Genomic DNA, 18,995 nt, shown 5'->3' on the forward strand with positions numbered 1-18,995 from the left:
GGGGATGATGGAGCCTGAAGTGATAGAGAACTGACAGTTCAATCAAGTTTCAGCCACCATTTCAGCAGCTGTGCCTGAGATTGTACCTATGTTAGAACAGATTAATAAGGTCCCTGGTACATGGTATGCAGTGATAGATCTAATAAATGCATTCTTTACTATTTCAATCAAAAAAGAGAAATAGTTCAGATTCAAGTAGAATGAGCAACGGTACTCATTTACAGCTTTCTCCAGGGTTAGAATGGTTGATAGTATTGTACACGTTTAGTATATTCTTCCTGGTTTTGTGCGTACGTCTTCTATTAATTATTGAGGGAGGATATTGAATTTTCCACTTCTATTTTTGGATTTGTTTATGTTTCCTTGCAGGTCTATACAATTTTGCTCCATGCATTTTTAATTTCTCTTATTAGAGGCATAAATGTCTAGAATTTTATGCTCTCTTGATTAATTTCCTTTGTTTTTTCTTTTTTAATCTTTTGAGGAAGATTAGTCCTGAGCTAACATCCATGCCAATCTTTCTCTACTTTTTATATGTGGGACACCTGCCACAGCATGGCTTGACAAGTGGTGTGTAAGTCCACACCCAGGATCTGAACAGCGAACCCTGAGCTGCCTAAGCAGAAAGTGAGAACTTACCTGCTGCACCACCAGGCCGGCCCCTTAATTTCCTTTTTATCATTATGAAATTGACCTTCTTTATCCTTTGTAAAATTATTTGCTCTGGAATCTATTTTGGCGTTAAAATAGTCACTTCAGCTTTCTTTTGACTAGTGTTTAGCACTGTGTAACTTTTGCCATCCTTTTTTTTTTTTTTTTTTTTTTTTTTTTTTTTTTTTTAAAGATTTTATTTTTTTCTTTTTCTCCCCAAAGACCCCCGGTACACAGTTGTGTATTCTTTGCTGTGGGCTCCTCTAGCTGTGGCATGTGGGACGCCGCCCCAGCGTGGTCCGATGAGCAGTGCCATGTCCGCGCCCAGGATTCGAACCAACGAAACACTGGGCCGCCTGCAGCGGAGCGCGCGAACTCAACCTCTCGGCCACGGGGCCAGCCCCCTTTTGCCATCCTTTTAACCTATTTGTATCTTTCCACTTCATACGTGTTTCTTAAAGTCAGAATACAGTTTGGTCTTGCTATTTCATCTCATCTAAAAATCTTACCTTTTAATTGAGTGTTTAGACTATTAATGTTTAACATGATCATTGATATGGTTAGATTTTACTCTGTCATCTTTTACTTGTTTTCTTTGTCATATATGTTCTTTGTTCCTTTTCCTTCTTTTTTGCCTTCTTTTGGATTGAGTATTTATTACGATTGCTTCTAGCTTAGCACAGATGCAAGAATAAATAAATGAAAAACCTAAGAGTGGGAAACTTAAATACATTGTTTGTTGTCCAAGAACAATCAGGAGTACACAGAATAGATAAGCCTAATAAATGTTATATTTCCTGTGAATATGTACTGAGCTTACACTCCAATAGACAATATTCGTTCTTCTCAAGCACATGTAAAACATTTATAAAAATGCCATTTTCTTATTAAGGAGATCACACAATACCATCAACAAACCATGTAAAGAGAAACAATACAAGAAACTCTCATCATAATGCTTCAAACTAGTAATATAAAATTAAAAATGGCATTTTTAGTAAGTAACCAACAGCATGGTTAAGTGGCAATGAGAAAACAGTCTCTCGTCAAATTGACACATAACTATTGGAATAAAATAAGGACTCTAATACACAAAGTTTATTTTGAGGAAATAATCAGATCTGAAATGTCATAAAAGTTTCAAATACATATTCATTTATTATAGCTTTTCTTTTAAAAGGATCTATAAATATGAGAATAAGATATATTTAAATAAATTATATGCATCCATAGTGAACTTTTATTCAATCAAAATAATCCTGTTTTGGATTAACTAGTGATATAATGTTAAATGAAAGTACCAGTCTATGTTGTATACATTATGGTCATTTTTTGCTAAAACATATATAATATGTGCATATCAATACATTTGCATATATGCATTTTTTAAATCAAGATAAAAATACACCAGAAGTCCCCGCTCAGTTGTTGAACTATGGGTGCTTTTGTGTGTGTGTGTGAGAGGAAGATTGGCCCTGAGCTATCATCTGTTGCCAATTTTCCTCCTTTTGTTTGAGGAAGATTGTCACTGAGCTAACATCTACGCCCATCTTCCTCTATTTTATATGGGATGCTGACACAGCGTGGCTTGATGAGAGGTGCTAGATCTGAGCCTAGGATGGGAACCTGTAAACCCCAGGCCACCAAAGCAGAGTATTCAAATTTAACCACTATGCTACTGGACCAGCCCCTGACTGTGGGTGCTTTTTAATTTCCTTTAAAACACCTTTATCTTTTTCCAAATTATTGAATGTATATTGACATTACTTTTATTATCTATTTTAAACTGATACAAAAATTAGAATCAGTTATGTTTTTGAATTGTTGCTATCATCATGATCATTATTTCAAGGTTCATATATTAATTTCCTAAATTTATATAAGTATAATAAGATTATACTTTTGGGGTTGGCCCCGTGACCGAGTGGTTAAGTTCGTGCACTCCACTGAAGGCGGCCCAGTGTTTCATTGGTTCGAATCCTGGGCACGGACATGGCACTGCTCATCAAACCACGCTGAGGCGGTGTCCCACATGCCACAACTAGAAGGACCCACAACGAAGAATATACAACTATGTACTGGGGGGCTTTGGGGTGAAAAAGGAAAAAAATAAAATCTTTAAAAAATAATAAGATTATACTTTTGATGACTTTCTTTTGTAACATCATAATGTTCATCATTTTCCTCACTTGAAACCAAGCTTTTTAAACTAGGGACCAAGTTTACATATCTCCTAGCTTAACTTGGAGAGTAGAAAGTTCTAAATTAACATTAATTAAATGGAGAGATGAAACTATACTTAAATAAAACAAGAAATTAAAAAATAAATCAGTGTGTGAATGAAAGAAACATTCTCTTCTTAAGTGCTTTTGATCTATTTTTCCAAAGGGCAGTATGAAAAATGGAAACATTAATTTGGGATAGATATTAAATTTTAGTTTTCATTAAAAATAACTTGTATTCATTTTGATTCTCTCTCTTCCCCTATATACATGCTGACATACAAACCCACACAATATGAGATTATTTACTATGTATGTATCATTATTTAGGTACTAATAATGGAAATTCTTGCTCTTTTCCTTTTCCCATAGAGGTTAGCTTGATCCCCACACCAACACCTATGTCCCTAATATCCTGAAATATCCCCGTGGGGCACATAACACACATTTTCCTTTAAAAGCTCAGTTCAATAGTACAGCTACCAAGGAAGTTAGAGGTTGACAGCTGCGCATGAACATTTATTCTACGATTGCTATTTTTTTGACGAAGACCCTGAACACCAGGACCAGATTGCATTCAGTTCACTGTTTCACTATTCAGAAACTAAGGTATTTAAGATATACAAAAGAGGGGATAGTGTCAGGATTTTTTGTTGTTGTTGTTGGTAGGCAGTAAGATAAAGTGGAGAGGGGCGTTGAAGATATATACATCAATTGCTTATTATTTTTCCAGAAATAAATCTTTTATTTTATTCACACAATTTGAAGGCAGAAGTGTTTTGTTGGAGTATTTTAGAAATGTGTGTTTCCCAAACACGGCATTAAAATTCAGTGTAACATCATCATGGTCATGATTATCTGGGTTATTTGTCTACCCAAATAGGAATCCTTCTTTCAGTAATGGTAGAAGTCAGGGATGAATCACTCCCATGACAAGGAGAAATGGTAGAACAGCTAGAAAATAGTTCCTGATCATTAGACCAATGCTTAGATTATTCTCGCTTCTTACATGTCCTCCCCTTATTCCTCAAATCATGATCTCATTTCCTTTGTTATTTTCTAGAGAGACTGAGCTGTGACTTTGTTTCATTGCTTTTGGGCAGCAAAAGCTATATGAAGCAAACAACTCTCATGTGAAAAGAAGAGTATGGGTCTAAAGGATTGAAGACAGTCTAATGAAAAAACAAATTCATGACCAATAGAGTTGAAGAAACAAGGTAGACAGCAGGTGATATCATAGTTTTATTTTATAATTAGTGATGGTCGTGTTAATATTACTATTCCAGTAAACCTCTTCACACACTAGCATAGCATACATCAAATTTCCCTGCAGAAGAAATTAAATTCTGTTGTAAAGAATTATTTTAAATTTGTTTTGGAAAAGAAACCTTTAAATTTGTAGTTAATACTTAGATCTTTAACTTACATCTTGGAGAGCTTTCTAACTGTATGGAAGGTTGGATCAAAATTGTTGTGTAAGCATGAAGCCAGTTTTAGTGACTAACGCTATACATATAAAAATAAATTGAAGAGTATAAATAGAATGTTTAGTATTAAAAAATCCTTCGACAAAAGTGCACATAGAGTCCCAGGAAAATATTTTCAACTTTAAATTTAATGGTGCTTGTTTTTTCTTTAATTTCTCTACATGCTTCTTATACATGGGCATATAGTTAAAATGCAATAGAACTAAGGAAATATATTTGGATAAAAAACATAGTATCTTTTTCTCCAAGTAATTGTTCTTTCTGTGAAGACATCTTTAAGACACTGGACGCTTTAACTCCAAGAGAAGCTGTGATATTGCATCGTGCACTGCTATTTACAATGCAATATATAGATCAAAGCAGGTATTGAACATCTCAGTTAAGAGAGACAGTTCAATGCATTAAAGTGGGATAAAGAGAGAAAAGAATACTGATCCTATTGACTAGTTTATACTAAATTGTAGTAAAGTACTGGAAAAAAATTTGATAAATCCATTGGAACTGTAATTATGTTTGTGATATATATATAGAAAAAGTTTTATGTTTATATTTTTTGTAATGATATATGTGTAAGAAAACTGGAAATTATGTTGAATATAGAAATAAATTATGAGTTTACCAAGTCTAAAAGATAAAACCTCGTCAGCAGTTTTGGTCTTCATGGGAAAATATTTCTTATATTCTGAGGACCTTATTTTATGCTTTTATTCAAAATGGAAATTAATACACTTCTCGAAATTCCAAAGCTAAAATTTTATCTTATGAACAAACCACTTACATTAAATAGAAAACTGAAAGTCAGCTTAAAAGTTGCCATATGATGTAAGTGTACATTTGACAAATTCCCATTTTAAAACTTTCCTCCTATTAAAAAAGTGAGGAATTAATTTAATTGTTTTTTCGGATATAGGTTGTAGAGAAACTTTATCAAATCTGGTAATAAAACAATTTGCTACAATTAGCTTTAATTACACAACTCCAAGCATTTTATTTCCCCAAACTGATTTGACCCAAGTGTTTTTGCCTTGAATTCTCTTTTTCTGACTTTAATATAGCCTTCCCAATTCTTTTATAACCTGTTTACCTAAAACACTGTGTGTGCGAGTGTATATATTTTTTTCAACTTTTGAGTATAGTTTTAATTCTGATGTAATCTTTTGCAATGCATATATATTTTTTAAAAGTTAATTGGAATTTAAATATTAATTATAATTAACTAAGCTAGTTTAAATAATTTATATTTATTGCTGAAATTAATATGTATGTTCTGCCTTTGCCATCTTATTTTTCCTTCTGGTTTATTTTTATTTTCTTGGTTCCCATATTTTATTAATGGAATGTTTTGTTTATTTATCTTTCTTTGTAACCTTAAGGAAGATGCAAGATATAATATGAAGCTAGTTTTTTTTGCTTGTTTTTGTTTTTGCCACAGACACCAGATAATCTCAGAGGGCAATGCCTGAAGATACAACAGGGAGATTGGTAGACAAACAGAATGAAAGAAATGATTTGTTATCATTGACAGATTTACTACCAAAACAATGCTAGCTGCTCTCCTGTTATTACTGGAAATTTACACCGAGTAGAAATTTAAAAACATTAATATAAATGCATATATAGCAAGTATCAGACAATAATGAATTGTCTTAAAATTGAGATGAATGAATCAAAAATTTACCAAATTGAGAGATCCCAAGCTCCATTGGTGAAAAAATGATTTAACATTTCCAAATGCTTAGAACAGTATGCTGGTAATAAAAAATAACTATCAGCCATTAATTAGCAATAAGAATAAAAAAGTAGTCCTACCTGCTGGGTCATTGGTGAGGTGATCAAGAAACTCTTCTTTAAGGTCACATCAATAGGAAGATGTATATAGCTATTAAGAGTTAAGTCAGGTATGCTAACAAAAATGTCTTTAGAGAAGTCATAATAAGACTTCTTGAGTATAAATCTATGAGGATGGGCATCTGGTTTTTTAAAAACTTCATGTAAACTCAGTGTCTGTGATGAGACTGTGGATTGCTCAATAAGAATTTGTTGAATGAAAAGATGAATTAGTCAACTAATAAATAACAAATAAACAAAAGATCTCTTCCGTGCACTCAGCAAATGTGACTGTTTGATCATTAAAATGCACTATGGAATTTTAAAACGTGGAGGTGAGAAGGACATGGTAACCATTAATTCTGTGTCTCTTCTCTTTTACTTACTGTAGGAAAACCCAATAAATTTTAACCCTAATTGATCATGCTAATGCTTAATAAAACAGATCTCTCCCCAGCCTCATTTATTCTTGATGGAGTTCCAGGGCTGGAAGACACACACCTCTGGGTTTCCTTTCCGTTCTGCTCCATGTATGTTGTGGCTATGGTAGGGAATTGTGGACTCCTCTACCTCATCTGCTGTGACGACTCTCTGCACAAGCCCATGTTTTACTTTTTGGCCTTGCTTTCCCTTACTGACCTTGTCATGTGCTCTAGTACAATCCCTAAAGCCCTTTGCATCTTCTGGTTTCATCTCAAGGAAATCGGCTTTGAAGAATGCCTGGTCCAGATGTTCTTCATCCATACCTTCACAGGGATGGAGTCTGGAGTGCTCATGCTTATGGCCCTGGACCGTTATATAGCCATCTGCTATCCTCTGCGCTACTCAACTATCCTCACCAATCCAGTCATTGCAAAGGTTGGGCTTGCTACTTTCCTGAGAGGGGTGTTGCTCATCATTCCCTTCATTTTCCTCACCAAGCGTCTGCCCTACTGCAGAGGGCATGTAATTCCCCATACCTACTGTGACCACATGTCTGTAGCCAAATTATCCTGTGGGAATGTCAAGGTCAATGCCATCTATGGTCTGCTGGTCGCCCTCCTGATTGGGGGATTTGACATCCTGTGCATCACAGTCTCCTACACCATGATCCTTCGGGCAGTCGTCAGCCTCTCTTCGGCAGATGCACGGCAGAAGGCCTTCAGCACGTGCACTGCCCACATCTGTGCCATTGTTTTCTCCTACAGTCCAGCGTTTTTCTCCTTCTTTTCCCATCGCTTTGGAAGCCACACAATTCCTCCATCTTGCCACATCATTGTGGCCAATGTTTATCTGCTCTTGCCTCCCACCATGAACCCTATTGTCTATGGGGTGAAAACCAAGCAGATACGAGACTGTGTTATAAGAATTCTTTCAAGTTCTAAGGATACCAAATCTCATGGCATATCAGTGTCCATTTTCCAGGACAGATAAGAGCTCATGTTTAGGTAGGAGCTGATAAAATCTTTTGAAATGACTCTTGGCCATGGAAATGGAGCTTGTTGAAATGTACACTTTTAAAAACGTGTCTTGAGAATGCAAAATCACTTGCCCACCCATCAACTTTTCTGTAAATTTTTTTCCTTCCCATTCCTGGGAAGGATTAGTCTCATAATTAACCCATGATTCCTTGATCAAAACCTAATTTGTCTATTTTTTATTAAGAAACATAAAGTGGAAGGAGATTTTCCAGTGTTTGCAAAGAGTGATTATAATTTCCAGATCGAGAGTCAATTGTTACTTTCCCCTGGAAAATGCATGCTATACATTTTTAGTCACTACCAGACTACTTTTTTTTTGAATGAAATCTTCCAGAAAGAGAAGCTAGAAAGTATTCTATGAAGTCATTAATATAAAGAATTTTAAGCCTCTGGGCATCTTAGAGAATCTTATTATTAGGCTGAGTAGATCTTTCCTAGCCAAGCCACACACATTATTTCACTACAAACTAATTTGATATCCAATTTCCTTCTAGCGGGTCTTTGAAAGCACACAATCTGGAAAGTGAACTAGATAGATCTCTTAACCAAATGTAAAAAGAGTATTTTTTTAAATAAGAATAGCATGACATGGGATCAGAATCAACTTGTTTCATCTAACCTGTAATTTAAAATCTAATAAATAAAATTAAATATCCTTTTCTAATATTTGAGATTCTTCTATATTAATAAACAAGTAAGAGGCTGAAGGAAGTAGTATTTTTATATTAATATCTCATGATCTATGCCAATTATATAAGGAATATAGAATAAACTGAATTTTTATTCTCATCTCTCCCTGTTCAACTTAAAAGAATAAACCTTGTCTCTCCCACTTCAGTTAATTAGACCCATAAAATTGCATTTAATTAGATCCTGTTTAATGTCACGTATTTTACTGTCCTACAAAATAACCCCACCCCTTGATATATAATTACTTTCCATGTTTTATGCTACTTCTCTGCTCACCTTAACCTCAAAACTTCTGGAACAATTGTTGGTTCATAAACTGGCTTCCACACACAAAGGGCAGGTAGAGACAAAGAAAGAGGCAGACCACTCCACATTGGTAGGTGGCAGGTTTAACAAACAAGGAAAGTACATACAAGACTTGCCTTGGGTGGCTGCAAGATGAGCAGATTCCTGCACCCACCTGCCTTCCAGAATTTTAAAGTTTATATAGAGGCCTTAACAAGGTTCAGTCTCATATACCATAAAGATGGTCTCAGAAACACATTGCTTTGTCAAAGATGCATCCTTGAAAATGGCTAAGGCTGTGGGAATTGCAGGAAGAGCATACATTCCAAGGACAGAGGAGTGGGTGAAGAGCCTCGAATTGCCTGGGTCCAGCTCGCAGGTCAACCACCGATCATGTCCTTTTAATGACCTCCTCCAACAAGTTGTCAACATTCTCTTGCTTTACCTTCTCAACTTAAAATCATTCTTCCCCTGGTGTGTCTTTCTGTGATCCCATCCATCACTTGAAACTGTTTTTGCCAATTTCACCAGTGGCTTCCATGTTAACGAATTAAATAGGCCTCTTTCTAGATTCATCCGACACTACCTCTCAGGAATATCAATTGTAATTCTGTATTCCAATCTCTTGAAACAATTTTTTCTTATTTACTTCAGAAACACTATACATTTTATGATTTTCTTCACTCTTGTTTAACAAGAAAACATATAAATGGCCAACAGGTATATGAAATGTTCAACATCACTAGTCACTAGGGAATGTAAATCAAATCCACAATGAGATATCGCCACACATCCTGTTAGGATGGCAATTATAAAATCAGACAAGGAGTTCTTGGTGAGGATGTGGTGAAACTGAAACTATTGTGCACTGTCAGTGGGAATGTGAAATTGTGCAGCCCGTATGAAAAACAGTAGGGACATTCCTCAAGAAATTAAAAATATACTACCATATGACCCAATAATCCCATATCTGAGTATTTGCCCAGAAGATCAAAAATAGGAATTCAATGAGATATGTGTACTCTCATCTTCATTGCAGCGTTATTCACAATATCCAAGCAACCTAAATGTCCATGGATGGATAAATAGGCAAGAAATGTGTTGTATATATACAATGGAATATTTCAGGCATAAAAATATGGAAATTCTCTCATATGCTACATCTTGGACGGACTTTGTGGATATTATGCTAAGTGTAATAAGTCAGTCACAGAAGGACAAAGACTGTATGATTCCACTTACACGAGTTACTTATTGTAGTCAAATTCATAGAAGCAGAAAGTAGAATGGTGATTACTCATATATTATGAGAATGTGTGTATTATTATGTATGATAAAACTATACATTGCTGATGAAAGAACATTTTTAAAACCAATTAAATCAAGAGACATTCAGTGTTCATGGATTGGAAGACATCAATTCCTCCCAAATTGATACACAGGTAAAATGCAATTATTATAAACATCCCAGCAACATTTTTATTGATATATAGAAGATTATTCTAAAATGTATTTAAAATATCAAAAAAATAGTTAAAACATTTGAAAACATGTAATAAAATAAGGAAACAGTCCTCACATTTTCAAGACATACAGCTATAGTAATCCAGACTGTGGTATTGGCAGAGGATACACATACAGATCAATGCAACAGAATAGAGAACTCAGAAACAGACCCCCACAAATATGCCCAAATGATTTTTGACAAATATGTAAAAACAATTTAGGAAAGGAAACACATGCTTTTGAAAAAAGTTGCTGGAATAGGTGGGCATCCATAGGCAAAATCACCTCTTCGCCTAAATCTCTTAATTGTAGCTTACAAAAGAACTCAAAATAATAGAATATGAAATTAAATGTTATTCAAAGCTCTAAAATATTTAGAAAAACAATGGGATAAATCTTTAGGATCCAGGACTAGGCAGAGTTCTTAATCTTGACACCAAAACACAGTTCACACACAAAAAAAAGGAAAATTAAGCTATATAAAAATTTAAAAAACCTTTTGCTCTGCAAAAGCCCCAATAAGAGGATGAAAAGACAAGCTACAGAATGAGAAAAATATTTGAAGACACAGACAACATACATACACACAACACACTCGCACATGCTCAACAGTAAAAAGAAAAATTCAATTATAAAATGGGCAAAAAATATGAACAGTTATTTCACTGATAAGGACATACAACTGGAAAACAGATGCATGAAAAATGTTCAACATCGTAAGACATGCACAAATGCAGATTAAAATCAGAATAGAATCTCACTACAAAACCATGACAATGGCTAAATTAAAACCTAGTAACAACATGAAATTCTGGCAAGGATATTGAAAAACCAAATCATTAATATATACACATATGCATTTTTTATTGAGATAACATTGGTTTGAAACATTATATGAATTTCTAGTGTACATGATTATATTTCAATTTCTGTGTAGACTACATCATGTTTACCACCCAAAGGTTAATTACCATCTGTCACCATACACATATAACCTATTACACCTTTTGCCCACTTTCCTCCTCCCTTCCCCTCTGGTAACCACAAATCTAATCTCTGTATCTATATGTTTGTTTTATTATTGTTGTTTTTTTTTATCTTCCACTTATGGAAGAAATCATATGGTATTTGACTTTCTCCGTCTGACTTATTTCACTTAGCATAATAAGGCCCATCAATGTTGTTGCAAATGGCAAGATTTCATCTTTTTTAATGGCTGAGTAGTAGTCCATTGTGTATACACACCACAACTTCTTTATCCATTTATCCATTGATGGATACATAGGTTGTTTCCAAGTCCTGACTATAGTGAATAATGCTGAAATGAACATGGGGTGCAAATATATTTTCACATTCGTGTTTTCATGTTCTTTGGATAAATATCCAGAAGGGAAATAGCTGTGTCATAAGGTAGTTCTATTCTTAGTTTTTTGAGGAATCTCTATACTGTTTTCTACAGTAGCTGTACCAGTTTACATTCCCACCAGCAGTATATGAGGGTTTCCTTTTCTCCACATCCTCTCCAACACTTTTTACTTCTTGTTTTATTAACTACAGCCATTCCGATGGGCATCAGGTGATATCTCATTTTAGTTTTTATTTTCATTTTCCTAATAATTAGTGATATTGAACATCTTTTCATGTGCCCTTTGACTATCTGTATATCTTCTTTGGAAAAATACTGGTTCAGATCCTTTGCCATTTTTTAATTAGGTTGTTTGTTTTTTTGCTGTTTAGTTGTATGTGTACTTTATATGGTTTGGATATTTACCCCTAATCAGATATATGATTTGCAAATATCTTCTCCAAGTTGTTATGTTGCATTTTCATTTTGTTGATGATTTCCTTTGTTGTGCAGAAGCTTTTAGTTTGACGTAGTCTTATTTGTTTATTTTTCTCTTTTGTTTCCCTTACCTGGTCAGATATGGTATTCAAAAAGAAACTTCTAAGAGAGATGTCAAAGAGCATACTGCCTATGTTTTATTCTAGGAGTTTTATGGTTTCAGGTCTTACATTCAAGTCTTTAATCCATTTTGAGTTAATTTTTTGTGTATGGTGTATGATAATGGTCTACTTTCATTATTTTGCATGCGGCGGTCCAATTTTCCTAGCACCATTTATTGAAGAGACTTTCCTTTATCCATTAGATGTTCTTGCCTTCCTTGTCAAAAATGAGCTGTCCATAGATCTGCATGTTTATTTCTGAGTGCTCAATTCTTTCCCATTCATCTGTGTGTCTGTTTTTGCGCCAGTACCATGCTGTTTTGATTGCTATAGCTTTTTAAGATATTTTTAAGTCAGGGAGTGTGATACTTCCAGGATTTTTCTTTTTCCTCAGGATTGCTTTGGCTACTCAGGGTCTTTTGTTGTTCCATATAAATTTTAGGATTCTTTGTTCTACTTCTATGAAAAATGTTATTGGAACTTTGATAAGGATTGCATTGAATCTGTGCATTGCTTTAGGAAGTATGGGCATTTTAACTACGTTAATTCTTCCAATCCATGAGCACAGGATATCTTTCTATTTCTTTATGTCTTCTTCAATTTCTTTCAACAATGTTTTATAGTTTTCAGTGTACAGGTCTTTCACCTCTTTGGTATTCCTAGGTGTTTTATTCTTTTTGTTAAGATTTTAAATGGGATTGTATTCTTAGTTTCTCTTTCTGGTATTTTCTTGTTGCCATATAGAAAAACAACTAACTTTTGTATGATGATATTGTACCCTGCAACTATACTGTTTTCTTTTTGTATTTTTAATAGTTTTTTGGTGGATTATGTAGGGTTTTCTATGGATAAAATCATGTCAGCTGCAAATACTGAGACTTTTATTTCTTCCCTTGCAATTTGAATCCCCCTTTTTTTTTTTTTGGTTGTTTTGGCCTAGATTTCCAAAACTAGGTTAAATAAGAGTGGGGAAAGTGCACATCCTTGTCTCGTTCCTGTTTGTAAAGGTATAGCCTTCAGTTTTTCACAATTGAATATGTATAATGTTAGCTGTGGGTCATCATATATGGCCTGTATTGTGTTGAGGTACTTTCCTTCTATACTCCTTTTTCTCAGAGTTTTTATCATAAATAGATGCCATATCTTGTGGAACGCTTTCTCTACATCTATTGAGATTTCTATTCTTCATTTTGTTAATGTAGTGTATCACGTTGATTGATTTCCAGATGTTATACCATCCTTGCATCACTGGAATAAATCTCACTTTATAATTGTGTATGATCTTTTTAACATATTGTTGTATTCCATTTGCTACTAGTTTGTTGAGAATGTTTTTGTTTATGTTCATCAGTCAAAATTGGCCTATAATTTTCTTTTTTGTGCTGTCCTTGTCTGGTTTTTGTATTGGGGTAATGTTGGCCTCATAGAATGAGTTAGAAAGCATCTCTTCTTCAATTTTTTGGAAGAGTTTGAGAAAGATAGCTATTAAGTCTTCTTTGAATGTTTGGTGGTATCCACCAGGGAAGACATCTGGTCCTGGAGTTTTGTTTTTAGGGAGATTTCCATTATTCTTTCAATCTCCTTACTAGTTATCAGTCTATTCAGATTCTCCTTTTCTTCTTGATGCATTTTTAGAAGTTAGTTTAGTTCTAAGAATTTCGCCATTTATTCTAGATTATCCAATTTGTTGGTGCATAGCTTTTCGTAGTATTCTCTTGTAATCCTAATTTTTATGTCCGTTGTATTTTCCACATTTCTCTTCTTATTTTGATCATTTGATCCTTCTTTCTTTTGTTCCTAGTGAGTTTAGCAAAATGTTTTTGCAATTAAGCTTTGCTTTTTTTCACTTTTCAAAGAACCAGTTGTAATTTCATTTATTTTTTTAAGTCTTTATTTCATTTATTTCCACTCTGATTTTTATTATTTCCTTTCTTCTACCGATTTTGGGTTTTGTTTGTTCTTCTCTTCCTAGCTCATTTAGGTGTACTGTTAGATCATTCATTTGAGAATTTTCTTGTTTCTTGTGGTTGACTTATATTTCTAAAAACATCCCTCTTAATACTGCTTTTGCTGTATCAGATAAATTTTGGTATGTCACATATGCATTTTTATTTGTCTCCAGGAATTTTTTGATTTCTTCTTCTATTTCTTTATAGACCCAACAGTTTTCAGTAGCATTTTGTTTAATCTGCGCATATTTGTAGCTTTTCCAATTTTCTTCTTGTAGTTGATTTTTAGTTTCATACAATTGTGGTCAGAAGAGGTGCTTGGTATTATTTCAGTCTTATTACACTTATTGAGACTTATTTTGTGTCCTAATATATGGTCTATCCTGGAGAATGTCCCATGTGCATTTGAAAAGGATGTGTATTCTGTGTTTTTTGACTGGAATGTTCTATATATATATATATAGTAAATCCACTTGGACTAGTGTGTCATTTAAAGCCAATGTTTCCTTGTTGACCTTCTGTTTGGATGATCTATCCATTGGTGTAAGTGGAGTGTTAAGGTCCCCTACTACTATTGGGGTACTGTCTATTTCTCCTTTTATGTCTGTTAATAATTGCTTTATATATTTAGGTACTCCTATGTTGGGTGCATACATATTAGACATTTGTTGGATTGTTCCCTTACTATTATGTAATGTCCTTCCTTGTCTCTTGTTACAGTTTTGTTTTAAAGTCTATTTTGTCCTATCTGAGTATCGCCACCCAAACTTTCTTTTTGTTTCCAACTTCATGAAGTATCTTTTTCCATCCCTTCATATTTGGTTTGTGTTTTTAGGTCTGAAGTGTGTGTCTTGTATGCAGTGTATATATGGGTCTTTTTTTTTTTATCCATTCAGCCACCTTATATCTATTGATTAGAGCATTTAGTCCACTGAAATTTAAAGTAGCTAATGATAACTGTGTACTTATTGTCATTTTGTCACTTTTTTGGGGGGTGTATTAGTAGTTCTTCTCTCTCTCTTTCTTATTCTCTTGCTATCTTCTCTTGTCATTTGATAGCTTTCTTTAGTGTTGTTTCGCTTCCTTTCTCTTTATTTTTTGTGTATTTTATATAGATTTCTAATTTGTGATTACTCTGAGGTTTATATATAATAACCTATGTAAATAGCAACCTATATTAAGTTGATAGTCTCTTAAGTTTTTCCTCTTACTAAAAGCCCTACAGTTTTACTCCCACAGACACACATTTTGTTTTTGATATCATATTGAACCTATTGTGTGTGTATCCCAAATCTCTTATCTTGGATATAGATATTTTTAATGCGTTTGTCTTTTTGCCTTCATACATGCTTTATAGGTAATTGACCCACTGCTTTTACTATATATTTGCCTTACCAGTGAACTTTTCTTTGACAATTTTCTTATTTCTATTTATGGTCTTTTCTTTTCCACTTAAATAAGGCCCTTTAAGATTTCTTGTAAGGCCTGTATAGCAGTGATACACTCCTCTAGTTTTTGCCTGTCTGGATAACTGTTTATCTCATCTTTCATTCTCAATGATAACCTCACTGGGTAGAATATTCTTGGCTTTAGGTTTTTTCATTTAAGCACTTTAAATATAAGGTGCCACTTCCTTCTAGCCTGTAAAATTTCTGCGTACAAATCAGCTGATAAACTTATGGTGTTTCTTTTGTAACTAATTTCTTTTACAGCTTCTAGGATTCTCTTTTTATGTTTAATTCTTGATATTGTAATTATAATGTGTCTTGGTGTGGGCCTCTTTGGATTCATCTTGTTTGGTACTTTCCATGCTTCCTGTATCTGGATGTCTCTTTCATTCTTCAGGTTAGGGAAGTTTTCAGCTATTATTTCTTCTAATGGCTTCTCTTCCCTTTTTCTCTCTTCTCTTTCTTGGATACCTGTACTATGGATGTTAATATTTTTGATGTTATTCCAGAGGTCCCTTAGACTATTCTCATTCTTTTTAATTCTTTTTACTGTTCAGAGTGAGTAATTTACTCTATTCTTTTATCCAGATCACTGATCCATTCTTCTGTGTCATCTACTCTGTTATTGATTTCCCCTAGTGAATTTTCTATTTCTATTATTGTATTCTTAAGCTCCATTTGGTTCTTTCTCATCTTTTCTAAATATTTATTGGAGTTCTTGCTGTGTTCATCCTTTCTTCTCCCAAGATCAGTGAGCATCCTTATGTCTATTACTTTGTACTCTTTATCAGGTAGATTGTTTACCTCTGTTCCATTTAGTTCTTTTTCTGAGAATTTGTCCTGTGCCCTTATTTGAAACATATTCCTTTTGCTCCTCTCTTAGCCTACTGGTCTCTGCTCATATCTTGTACTAGGTAAATAAGCTGTATCTTCCGATTTTGGAGAGGTGTTCTTATGTAAGTGATGCCTTGTGGGGCCCAGGTGTTTCCTTCCCTCTCATCACCATTTCCACATGTTCCAGGAGTATCCCCTGTGTGGGCTATGTCTGCCCTTCTGTTGTGGTCAGGTTGCTTTTGTTATGGGCACATACATAGGCTAGGCTGGCCCATTGGATGGCTTGTGGTAAGGCTCAGATAAGCATGGCTGCTATGGTCACTTTATGGGGGGGCGGTGAGCCCTGGTATATCTTGTTGAAAAGTCTGATAGCACACAAGCACTGCTGTTTTTCTCTTAAGTGAGTCAGGCCCCAAGTATGTGTGGTTGCTAAGCTCATGGCTTACAATTTCTGTAGCTATTCATTGCAATGCAGCTGTTGTCATCTCTCTCAGGAGCACAGATGTCTAGGGCCTGCCCTAGGAGCAGCAGCACACAATCTTTTCAGCTGTTGAAGGATGGGAAAGATTCCTTGTGTGGTTTTCTGAGATGACCAGTGGTAGAAGTACACTGCCATTGACACGGCCCACACCTGTGGGCCCGTACAACCCACCAACACAGGTTCCCCCCACTTGCCGTACTGCAGAAGTCCCACACAACCTGCCTATGTGTCCCAAAAGTTCACCAGGAGCTTGCTGATGAGCAGGACAAGTCCCTCAGGTGGGCTGCCTGCCCTGGCTGTGCTGGATTGAATCAGTGTCCTAATGGGTGGAGGAAAACACCTGTGCCAGCAGCCCAGAGGAAGCAATCAAATACTGTCTTCCAGTGTCCCTGTCTGCATGAATAAACTAAGTCACAATAATGGCTGCCACCAGAGTCTCAATCCCTGGAGTGAGTGGGCCCAGCTGCCTCCTGTCTCTCTGAGATGTATTCAGAGCCTAGTAGGTGAGTCTTTTTTTACCAATGGACTATGAAAATTTATTTCTGGTGTTTTTGTGTTGTTTTTTGGAACAGCTGAATCTGTTAATGAATCATTTAAAAGTGGGTTTTTCTTTCTCTGAAGTTTGATAGTTTTTCTGGGGTATTCCCTGTTGGTTTTCAAAGCCAGAAAGCTTATTGTGGTACAGATCCTCACTCAGATCCCGCTACTCCTCCGGGAAAAGCTTTGTACCTATAAGATTGCTCTCAGCCATGATGTGCTACAACTAGGATGTGTTTTCTTCCTCTGCAGGGGTATATTTCTGTATTTTCCACCCCTGTCAATGTTGTCCCTTATTGTGGAGGTTCTTGTTATCCAGTTTCCAAATATGTCTTAGAGAAAATTATTTCCCATGTAGTTTTCAGTTTGTTGCATCCATGGGAGGAGGTGAGTTCATAGTTCTCTTGTGCTGACATCTTCTCAGAATACTGAATCACTAATACATTGCTGATGAGAATGTAAAATGGTACCATGACTCTGGAAAATATTTTGACAGTTTCTTAAAAATACAAACTGGGAACTTTCATACAGCTTAGCAGTGACCCTCCTGGGCATTTATTCCAGAGAAATGGATACTTATTTTCAAACAAAAACCAGTAAACTGTGAGTGGTGTGAATGAAAATGGCAAAGTAAGGAACATAAAAAGTTTATCCCTAATAAAAGGAATGGATAAACTGGGGAAAAACTATCAGAACTGATTTTCTCATAACTGTTAATACTAATCAAAAGCCTACAGCAATTATAGGAATGCTTAGTCAAGAAAAGACAGCTGAATCTCAGCAAGAGAGCTTTGTGGAATTTTAAAAATTGTGGTAAAAGTCACATTAAAAAATCACCATTTTAATCATTTTAAATGTACAATTCAGGGGCTTTTAGTACATTCACAATCTTGTGCAACCATCACCACTATCTAACTTCAGAATATTTTAATCATTCCATAAAAAAAAACTGATAAAATTTTAGGCAGTCACTCTCTTCCCCTAGTCCCTGGCAACCACAAATTTACTTTCTGTTCTATGGATTTGCCTATTCTCAATATTTCATCTAAGTGGAATCATACAATATGTGGTTATTTGTCTATAGGGTCTTTGACCCAGAATAGTTTTTAAGGTTCATGTTATTTGATCATTTCTTCATAGCTATACCCTGACTTGGCAAGTTCTAAGTACTCAGTGATGTTATTTAATTAGAGAAACAAAAAATAAATGAATAGAAGAAGAAATGGATGGATCTGGGAATGACCGAACATTCTATACTTAAGCGCTTTCACCACGTGTCGTCCCGCAAGGCCTCACATAGAAAGAAACAATACTCTGCAATAGATATTAAAATCACTCCTTTTCATTAAAATTAGTCCACATTCATTTTAATTCCTCTCCATTAAATATATGCTCACACACAAGTACACACATATAGATGCACACATATGAAATAATTTACTTAAGTATCATCATATAGCAGTAAGAATGGAAAGCTTCCACTCCTTTTTATCCTCTCACTGGGGTTAGCTTGATTGCTACACAAGCAGCTGTGTCTCTAATGTTTTGAAGTATTGCCTTGGGATATATAATACACATTTTTATTAAATACTCAGTTCAATAGTACAGATATCATGGGATTTAGAAATTGAGCCCTGTGTGTGTACATATATTGTAGAATCCTGATGTTTTCTT

General features: G+C 34.9%; 1 protein-coding gene across 1 annotated transcript; it reads left to right on the forward strand.

The window, feature by feature from the left end:
* Positions 1–6,610: 6,610 nt before the first annotated feature.
* OR52N4 (olfactory receptor family 52 subfamily N member 4) lies at positions 6,611–7,600 on the forward strand. Its single transcript, XM_001499373.2, has one exon. The coding sequence runs from the start codon at positions 6,611–6,613 to the stop codon at positions 7,598–7,600; it is 990 nt and encodes a 329-aa protein (XP_001499423.2).
* Positions 7,601–18,995: the final 11,395 nt, after the last annotated feature.

The sequence above is a fragment of the Equus caballus genome, chromosome 7 (assembly GCF_041296265.1).
Source record: "Equus caballus isolate H_3958 breed thoroughbred chromosome 7, TB-T2T, whole genome shotgun sequence".
NCBI lineage: Eukaryota > Metazoa > Chordata > Mammalia > Perissodactyla > Equidae > Equus > Equus caballus.